General features: G+C 44.1%; 1 protein-coding gene across 1 annotated transcript; it reads left to right on the forward strand.

The window, feature by feature from the left end:
* The first annotated feature begins 3,883 nt into the window (after window positions 1–3,883).
* On the forward strand, window positions 3,884–5,113 carry LOC139785387 (uncharacterized). Its single transcript, XM_071724544.1, has one exon. The coding sequence runs from the start codon at window positions 4,118–4,120 to the stop codon at window positions 5,111–5,113; it is 996 nt and encodes a 331-aa protein (XP_071580645.1). The 5' UTR covers window positions 3,884–4,117.
* The last annotated feature ends 5,864 nt before the right edge of the window (window positions 5,114–10,977 follow it).

The following is a 10,977-nucleotide window of genomic DNA, read 5'->3' on the forward strand; positions in this document are numbered from 1 at the left end:
CTAGGTAGCAACTTTAGCTATACAACGTTCGAATAACAAACACTCTGTAACGATTTTACATATACAGGCGATTTTCCGTCTTCGATGCATGTAGATATTCGGTTTTATGGCGCATCGAAAGGATCGTACTCGATATCGAATTATACGTCGCCCTCGGCATGCTCTCGCGCAAACGACGACGGCGTTACGTCGACTTCGAGGTCCGAGAGCGGAGAAAACCGTGTGCATCTTCGGAATCGAGGCTGTACCTTGCGGCCGCAGGCGGGTAACCGTACACATGTAGCTGATGCCGCAAACGCATCAAGCCGCGCGTACGCGCGAATAGTCGCACGAGTAAGCTCGCATCAGTCAAACGCGCGCCATTATGTTGTAAATCATCGGTGATTGTCTGAACTGGAACTCTCTCGCGGCGGCGAGATGCGTTGCCAGCTAGTAATAATCAATTTATGCACTTCATCGGCTGCAATAAATTTGTTATTAGCCGCAGCCGCTGCCGCCACCGCATCAGTCTGTGCGGCGAATCGATCCAGGATCGGATGAGAAAGATGAGAGATCTTTCTGTCCACGAGGAGAAGGAGAAGAGTAGAGGACACTCATTCTGATGTTGTGAAAACAACTGAAAAGGATTTTATCCACGCAGCATACATTTCACTCGTGTCGCACACGCAATACCAATTGATCGGTAATGATAAATACGGGTAATTCATCTAAAAAGATAAGACAAGATTTTTCTCGTATCCTCTCTACTCTCTTGGTCCGATCCTGGATCGATCGTATCTATGGTGCAAAGATCTATAAATAGGTCCCTAGATCACACAAGGCTTACACACACTTGCGAGTAACGTCTCCGACGCATGTATTTGTCGCCTACCTCGCGGGAGACGTAATATCGCGCTGATGGACAACGCGAGATGGTGTCGATAGATCGATCGATTGATGATCCTGCGCCCGGCGCAATCACGCGCGGGTTTGTTGGACGCGAAACCATCGGAACTCTCATTAGTCTTTGTTATATAATTACATATAATGGCAGCTCGATTGCGGGGACCTTACCTTATTGCTAAGAGCCGTCGCCGCGTGAATAGTGAACGTAAGTAGCTGTGCGACTTTGCGGCATATATTATTATTACTTTAGCGTGTCATCACGGTAATGGAAATTGTATCATTTTCGTGACTTACTTCTGGTCGCGTATCAATTTATACCGTCTACTTTTATTCGAAAAATATAACCATTTATATATCGAATAATGATCGATCATGTTAATGATCGCAAGTCGGTCTTAATAGCAAGAGATACAAACCAATTGTCTTCTCGATTTGTGTCGCCTTATTGCGAAAAAATCAGATTATTCGTTAAGTTTTCAATCTTAAAGAATTAAAACAGGGTTGGAAGCTAATCTAAAATTTTCCCGAAGATTCACAGACTTGTTGCGCAAGCCGCAAAGAGCGTTTTCGGTAAATTAAAATCCGCCAGTGGGCGTAACCCTTCGAATTCATCGGGATAGGAACGTTCTCTCTATGGGCCGGTCGAGCGCGATCGGCTCATTTGGTGCGTATTAGTAGAGGATAATGAACTTCTTGAGGCCGCCGCCTTTTGCGAGAATGACTCCAAATTCCCGACAAACGAAGGAAAACGAATAGAGATACGCCCCTACAGGAGCCCCCGCACCCGAGTTTCTCTTTCGGGAAGAGTGGAATAGAGCCTTGTTCTTTCTTCGGAATCGGACGGGTTAAGTTGCATGTTCTCATGCTTATTTATAAACGTAGCGATACAGAGTATAACAAAACTCAAATTTGTCGTTCGTATTATATCACGGTTTTCCAGTAAAGCCTAAATATAAGTTTTGGTTACTGACGTACTGCCATTAGCACATGCGTGTCATGTGATTGTTCATTGCATTACGATCCGAGATCGATCTCGCGGTTCTAAACGAAATGTCAAGCACGAGCCCACTATGACTACACACTGATATCGCAAAAATAGATGTTTTGAATAGAAATCGTCAATAGAGATGTTTTTACGGCACTACTTGTGGTACGCGACAGTTTTGCGTTTAACACGGTGCGTTTAACCAATGCGCAAACACGCTAAACTGCACCACAATATAACCTAATTATCGATAATTGTGAGATCGAAGTCGTCAAAAGACGTCATTCATTATGTATTTACTTTATACTATTTATTGAGCACGTATAAACACACCTTACGAAACGTCTTGCTGCATAGCAAATTAACAATCTCGTAAACGTTATTAATTTTGTTAATTTTGATTAATGCTAGTAACGATTAAGGTTTCTATTTCAATGTTTAGCTCCAAATACCAGATAGTAATATATTGGAAATATCTTTACAAATAAAGAATGAGAATATTACCTGTAGGATAATATTTCACATTTGTCGCTGAATTATCTATAATAAATCAAGAACCACCCGCAGATTTTCGTAAAGCTCATTATTCTGGCTTTTGACTTAAAAAGGACTCGTAAGCAGCTTTGGAACATATGGGCTTTGAAAATCTCGTAAAACGATCAGAGTTGTCCACACTTCTCAGCCCTATTGCATTTAAAATCTCGTAAAGCACGGCAAGGGGCCTCGCAGAAAAAGTAGGAGCTGACGGCTTCAGGTAAATAGGGAAACACGGAGCCAATTAAAGTTCCGAGAAAATATTTTGTTAACATACACTTTCCGATGACACAACGCGTTATGTCACGATGTATTTTAAGGCCAAGATATTTTACACTCGGCGGTAATTCAACGTGTTTTAACGATATTAAAAATTCTAGTCGATGCTCGTTAATTTCTGCACGATACCCTTACTTCGCATCACAATACTTCGGTTTTGCGGAATGGTTGCGCTACCAATTAGTGTCAGTTAGACGCATCCATTTTTATGCGCGTATCTGCGTAATTCAATTTCAAAGAACCCATATCAAGAAAGTTTTACCAGTACCATTTATAAATCATTTCCAGGTGAGTGTTAATAGGTTTTAGACGTGCCAAACGCTTTCCCTGGTTCACGTTTGACATCAGCGACCTGGAAAGTTTCGCAAGGAAATTATATTTTCGCTCCTGTCTTGCGAAACGTATTGTATTCCATATGCGTGCCGCGCATCCATTAATATAACACCTGCGTTCATTGTACATATGATACATTGACAGTTAAAAATGTCACGAGGATCATTTTAGCATTACATATTATGCAAGAAAATATACATTTTTTTCCTAATCTTCTTTAATGACTTATTACTATTTAGGCACTACTATTAAAAATAACGATGATTACAGAATTGCGCTTCAGCAAAGATATGTAACGTACAAATAGGAATAAAAATAATCAATAATGTGAAACGCGCGATATTAAGTGAAACATACGCTGCTTTTTCTAGAAGAAATTATAGAATGTCACGAGGATATTACGCAAGAATGGGGAGAAATAAAATATAATTAACGCAAAAAGGGAACGGGGGCATGAAATCGTAGCTCGGCGGCCAGCGGCCGAGGATCTCCAATGTCAAGAACGCGGCGCCTGTTCGGTGCGTGCCGCACGATCGGGCTTTTTATTTTTCGTGCCCAGATCGCCTTTGACTTCTTAGAGAGCCCGGAGAGGAGCCCCCAGCGAAGAGAAGACGAAGGAAGACGAGGGGCGTGCCTGGTCGCGCGGCTTCTACAAAGAGATGCCCACTTCCCAGTGGACCCCTTCCACTCTTCAAGAGATCCCCTTCCACGTGGTCCCAGGACTCCGTCTCGCCGCTCTCCCCACCAACGGGCCCCAAGAAAACCGGGCGGCATGGTCCAGACCACGAGATCGGCAGGTAAAGGCAGTTTACGGAACGCTTCCGTACATGAAGCACACTCGGCGGAGATCCTCAGACGATATCCTGACGGAAAAACTGACGGACGTAACTTCAAACACGTTTCCGACACCATTACACTCTGCATCTTGAATCCGATCTTTAAATCATCGTTGGCGACGTTTGCAACATCAATCGATCGGTCAATTATCGTAAAACTCTACAGTGAAGGCAATGACAATTGATTGATAGCTCTCGCGGCCAGAGGCACGTTATGATATAAGAGTGCTGGTAGCCGAGGATCAATCGTCCGACACGTGCACACATGAGGATGACCTCCTACGTGGCCTTCCAGCAATACGACCTCCTGGACTCCGAGGGTTACGGATCGGCAAGCAGCCCAGAATCGAATCCGCGTGGCAATTGGCATCATCAAGAGATCTATCCGCAGCCGCCGCGGTCCCGTGGCAGCAGCTGCGGCAGCGTTAGCTCCGTGGATAGTCATCATCAACAGGAATACCAGGAGATCGGCGGCAGTACCCCCAATGGCAGCCTTCATGTGACCGCCGGCTTCAACTTCGGCGATTTCTACGAGGGTTACTATCAGGAGGGTGGCTGCCGCAACGAGCATCAGCCAACGTTGAATGGTGACGGCACTAGGAACGTCACGGATATTCACGCCAAATTGATCTTTAGGATGAACGAACAGTGTGCGACTTACGATGACGCTGCATCTAGGATGGCCTTCAACGAGGGTGTTATGAATAAGCAGGATCCAGCAGGATACGTCCAGAAGACGGACCACCTTTCGGCTGGAGCATACGCGAACTCGAGGACCGACTTCGGTCAGAGTCAGCCTGTCTTTGCCACGAAGGGTTACGCGAAGAGCGGTGCCTATCATCCGCGAAACGAGAATCACCGTTACGCTCAGAGGAATCACCCTTACGTCACTTACACCATGCCGAGAAATGAGTCTGGCCTGCCGAGCGGCCAGCCGAGCAAGTGTGATCAGTCGAGATACCATCAGAGAAACGACAGTCTCCACGTCGTTTTGCCGGTGGAATACGCCAGCCAGAAATCTAAAGAGACGGCCGTGCAGAAGATAAAAAGCAGCGCGCCCGGTGTCGAGGTATTGAGGAAGAGAAGACTGGCGGCGAACGCCAGAGAAAGAAGAAGGATGAACAGCCTAAACGACGCCTTCGACAGACTGCGCGACGTTGTGCCTAGTCTAGGCAATGATAGGAAGCTCAGTAAGTTCGAAACACTGCAAATGGCGCAGACTTACATCGCCGCGCTTTACGAGCTGCTGCAACGCAAATAAACATCCGAATCCGAAGACTCGGATCTTCTTCCGAAAAGGAGAACAGCGTCTTGTTCGGCATTGTGTCTTCCTGCATGTTGCTGCGGTGACCTAGAGAAGATCGCGGAACATCGAATAGAAGAGCTAAGAAGCCTGATAAGCAGTCCATCCTGACAATGACGAAAACTTTAAATCTCTTCAAGAGGCTGCGAAATCAACCGAAATTGGAATCAACATCTTCGTCTTTGTGGAGTTCTGAAGGACGTTTCTGAATCCTCGCTTGAACTTCCTCCGTCGAGTTTGGAGAGATGCAGATTGAAAGATCACTGCTCCATTCTTCGGCAGGAAACGACGAGGCGCGTCCTTCCTTCGACAGACTGCGAGACGTCCGCAGGTAATGACGAATTGTCGGGGGTACCGAGAACGAGACAGCTCGCTCGCGGGGAGCATGAATTAACGAGCAAACTGAGAATCGAGACTTCATTAACTTGTAAACGAGTCACTCGACCATGGCGGCATCGATCGTGAACGGTATGTAAACGGAAAAATATAGTACCAGAAAGCGTCGTTATCGAATCAAGATCTCTTATAGACTTCTCATTATAAACTCGATTTAGTTGTTAAAAATTTGGAAAAAATTTATTCTTTTTAATTTGGCCAGTTGGGTCGAACTAAAACGACTTTTGTTTATTCTTTTTTCTAAACATATTAATTCAATGTTTTCGATATCAAATAAATTCAAAATAAATGAACCATATTTCGATTCTTTGATAAAAGAATGATTCATTTGGTTGTGTTACTATTTTACGAAAGTAAATTTTCTATCTTTGAAATATATATTCGTAAAGCTTAAATGTTTGTATTTTTATATAAACTGCCCAAATTAAATTATTTTATCAATTTTCAAAAATATGATTCATCTTCGAGATGTTATAAATAATATACAAATGAATTATCTTTCGGCGTTATCGATACACCACCAGCTTACGTCAAAACTAACCGATTAGGAGATCGACGAGAAAAAAGACCGCTTTTAATCGCGCGCGTCAAGCTTTTAACCGAGCGCGTAAATTTAGCGCCGCGCAGTAATTCATCGCCGATACTTATCCTGGCATCGTAGCGCATCGCGGCGCATTGCAGCGCATTGCTGCAGGATTCCAGGATGTTTTTCTAATCGGTCGTGATAGGATCGGAGCGGAGAGCGAGAAAAAGCGCAACTGGCCAGTCCAGGATCCTCCTGGACGAACAGCTTTGGAGATCGCGACCGATATCTCGCGACACAGAACGCAGATAGGATATTCTGTGTTAACTTGATTCGGTATTTTGAATTAATCGATAAATAATAGGATAAAAAGTCGTTGTCTTGAATGGTTCTCGCGTAATCGCAGCGACGAGAAATGTCGCCGACCCGGTACGGGATATCACTACAAGGCAAGTGGGTAGGTCAGGGCGCATAAAATGTGATCGTTGACTGTAATATCATGAGAATCCCCCTCATCGCTATCGCCGTGCCAAGTTAGAACGGCGGGGGCGTACTCGCCTCGAGTTTAATTGTAAATAGGCACCGTCGTATATTGTCGTCCTCACGAGGCACCATGTAAATATCTGATTCAAGGCGCGTCTAACTTATTGCGAGGCTGTATAGGTGATTCTGTACATAGGTACGTACACGCATGCCTGCAGAGTGCGGGGGCAGGGATCCCTCCGCTCGCGCGTACGTGCGCACGTGCGTGATCGTTCATTGATGCCTCGAGTCGACGATAGGTATCAATTGAGGAGTTCGCCCTAAAAGGGCGTATGAATGATAGCTTTGAGAAAGTGGAGGGGATTTCTAAACATTAATTCGTATTTTTTAAGAAAAACTTTGGAAAAGAAGCGAAAGTACAATCTGTAAAAAATGGCTCTTAGAGCGAAGATCACTGAAGATGAAAGATGAAAAATTGAATTGCATAATCAGCGCGTCTTTTTCGCGTATTTTCTGCTCTTTGCGGGCGAACTCCACATGATTTTTCACGGGTTTCGGAAAAAAAAACGCTTAGCATTACGTTCGTCTCGTGTTACCTGAGTATTCACCTGTAACTACTGCTCAATGGTAATTATTAAAATAATTGTATGTAATTATATAAATTATCTCGAAAGGGATTGTGGCTCAACTTTTAGTCGTCTTAAATGCAGAGATTACACGTTCAGCGCAACAAAGCGTATGTGTTAATTAGAGAAGTGAGAAATGAACGAATCGAGAAAATATGAAATCAACTTATCGATATCGATGCTGTTTATATCTGTCGTTAGATCAACTACAGTCATCAGCAACATCATTACGATCTAAAATAGTACTGTGATAAGAACTAATTCTCTATATTTCTCATTGCGCGGCTAATTACTGGCCGAGCGTTAAGATCTTTTAATCCGAAAGGCTAGATATCCGGATCATAATTAACTCTCGCTTCGATCGACCGTGGCGTCGCGTTTTTTTTCCGCCTCGTATGCGAGACGACGCGTGACTGGAATAATCTCATTCGACCGCGATTCAACTCGCGACGCATCTCTCGCGCAATTAGGGATATGCAAAAATCGCGGGACAAATGGCGGCAGCCGGCCACCTCCACTTAGCAGTCAATCACAATTAAATACAATTTTGCGCGGGCCACGGGGCCCGGTAATGGCACAAAAAGAGAGCAAATTGAAATCTCCTAGCTGACAGAATGATAGATGGTACCGGCCAGACGTGAGAAGACGCGAGAGCAACGGAGAGAGGTGTAAAAGAGAGACAGGAGAGAAAGAAGGATGAGAGAAGCAGGGCGAGGAGAATGAAGAGAGAAAAGCGAAGAAACAGTCTTTCTTCCATATCCCGCGATGTGAGAAAGCTCTTCCTCTCCGTTCTGCAAGGAGATCCGCGAGAAAGAACGAAAACACAGAGAGAAGTAAGTCAGGAGCTGATGATAGCGCCACTACGAAGCCGATTTCTCTCGCTAATATCGCTAATCCTCTCCATCTGTTGAAGATGAGGACCATGAGGATCTGATCTTTGCACGGAGCAGCGGTAATTTATATCGATCGGAACGGAGAGAAGGAGACGGGGCGAGATGGAAGCTCATTCTCTCTTCTATAACCGCGGTCATTATGGCAGCGCCGTTTAGAGTCGCAGATTAGTTACGCGTGCCTCGAAATAAAGCGCGATGATTATTCGCGATGATAAGCGGCGTTACGATCATTGCAATATTCTATTCTCACCACTCATAAATAAAGGTCGAAAGTAGAGGAGTGAGAAGAATTACGAAGGATATATAGTATGTCAAAGAATATGCTTAATTATCACGCGCGATATATATCCTTCTAAATTTTATCAAAAATATATGGTATCTCATGTACAAGTAGACATTTTTCGTCCGTGTCATTACTTTTAAAATGACACGTATTACTATCGCAACGAAAGAAAAATCCAGCGGCAGCATCGCTGTAATATAATACTTTATAGTTGCCACATTCCGCGTCCTATTACGGGTCCGTGCGCGTTGTAATGGCAGTATTATAAAAGGAGACGATAAGTCGCGCTCATCCACCTGCTCGGTAATCAAATCGCGGGATTAAATTGCCCACGATTTCGCGTTCTCGCGCGTCGAAAGGGAACTACTTAGGGGGGGGGGGAGGCATCGCCGTACGTACCTCTCCCGGGACATTATCATTCAATTGGCGCCGCTACCGTCGCGGATAAATCACGTGTAATTAGCGGCAAAACAACGAACGGACACCAATTAATTTCGTTATAAACAACGGGGCCTTTGTCCACCGTGTGAATGTATTTTCCGCGCCGCGCCGGCTTCCTCAATTACGACGATAGAGATTTATTCGATTCGCGCGTCGATCGAGCGACGTCGAGGAAAAAGCAAAAGGGGAATGGGTGGGCTAATTATTCACCGACCCATTCACAGCAGTAGGGCCCAACCGGATGAAACGAAGAACAATCCGGATGGATAGAGACGAAGAAAGAAAGATAGATAGAGAAAGGGGGAAAAGAAAAACGTCGACGCCGAAAAAGGAAATACTTTAAGTAATATCAAAGCGCGAGGGTTGGATACGCTAATAGCGAACCAGACCCACATGTGTGGGCCTCGGCCTCCATACCAGTGTACGCGATACAACAATATACGCGAACGCTAATCAGTCGACGCGCAATGTCTTCATCTACAGCTGGTCGCGCATCAGCCGCGCGCTTCGTCCCTCTATCAGCACGATTTATCTTCCGTCGCGGCTTGATGTGATTCCAAGGCCAAGGACAAAGTCCCGTGGTCGAGCCTGGAAGCGGAGAATTCAAGTTGCAACAGAATAAATCGAATTTTATTAGACTAATCTATTTGGTGCCATTCTATCAACTTTTTAGATATTTCGGCGGTTTAAACAGCATATGATCGCTTCTCGGTGAGAAGCGGGTCACTGACGATAATTATATTTCGATTATAGACAGTTGAGAGAATAGTTTGAGAATTATGCGAATAGAGCGCGTAACGTGATTTCTTTTGCGTTTAATGTGAGGTTTGAGCCACAAGTGATTAATCACACTTGAAATGATAATCGAGCGATAAATGTGTAAAAAAAAAATAAACTGCGATCGCGATCTACCTGTTGTACAATGATCTCTTTTATGCCTTCCATAGGCACGAAGAAAGATAATTTTCCTCTTCACGGCACTATCGCGCACGAAAGGGGAACTTTTTCGAAGACTGTATTTTGCGTTGTTAGCACTGCCGTCAAGTACCTTTGTAAATAGATTGTTTTTTTTTGTACTTAGATACGAGTTAAGACTTAGTTCTAAACGGTCCTTATAAGATTAATGAAATAAATTCCCACCAATAATGTTCCTCGACCAAGACCAAATGTACTTAAGAATGTGCAATGTTAATAAAGAAAAGATTCTTTGGAAAATTTATATAATTTATTTTCCAACTTCAACAAATATCCTTATCTATCTTATTATTATTATTTAGCGAGACATTTGCGCAATCATTTCAATTAACTAAATATAAAATTTTAAATTACTAGAATAATCTGTCAAGATTTTTTGTCTTCCTAAAATGTTAACCTAAAATGATAACCATATTCTTACTTATACTGTGACCATATAGCTTGAAATCATTTGAATATGTTGCGTATACTGCGCCATATCTTGTCACGAGATACGAAATATCTCGTCAGTCCTCGTCGTCCAGCGGCACGAAAGAAAATTATGCAGATGCCGCGCTGCGTTTCGACTGGATCATCGTGGGCAACACTCGTAAGTATAATATCGAGTCTCGGAAATTATCAAAATCGGCCCGATCCTGAGCCTACTATAATTTCTATCTAGTCGTGAGACGTGGAGCCGATCGACGAGACGCGACCAGCCTGACCAGACATCTCGGCAGGATGCATAGGGAGATGCATATTCCGTCTTGATTTCAGGCACCGCGAAAGAGGTAGAACCAGGCTTTAAACTGTTCCTCGAGGCCATCGTCTTTTTCTAGGAAGTCTAGGACTGCCCGTAAATGCGGCTAACGTTTATCACGATTACCGACGGGAGAACTAGGCATTTCGCAAATATCCATGTTGGGGCCAGCGGCCGTTTTCCAAAATTTAGTCAACAGCGACGATCGAATAGTACGACCTCCGTCGTCGTCAGCAAAGAACTCTTTGTCGATAAGAAACTAATATAACCCTCACGTAATGTCGAGCGTCATTGGTCGTGAATAGAGGGGAAAAGGGCGCTGTTTGACTTTCGATTTCCATTTGCGGATCTCTCTATATACTGCCGCGAGGATAATTGGTATCTTACGCGGCCGTTGAGGGAATAAATCGATCGCGCGATGGATGTTGTTTAGTTTGATAGAATGCTGGATAGCGGCTCTCGC

Source organism: Temnothorax nylanderi, unplaced genomic scaffold (assembly GCF_030848795.1).
Source record: "Temnothorax nylanderi isolate EJ_2023f unplaced genomic scaffold, tnyl_v1.0 TNYL_tig0792_pilon, whole genome shotgun sequence".
Lineage (NCBI taxonomy): Eukaryota > Metazoa > Arthropoda > Insecta > Hymenoptera > Formicidae > Temnothorax > Temnothorax nylanderi.

Excerpts from the sequence above, each read along its gene's own strand:
- LOC139785387 (XM_071724544.1), top strand. The coding sequence starts at position 4,118 with ATGAGGATGACCTCCTACGTGGCCTTCCAGCAATACGACCTCCTGGAC.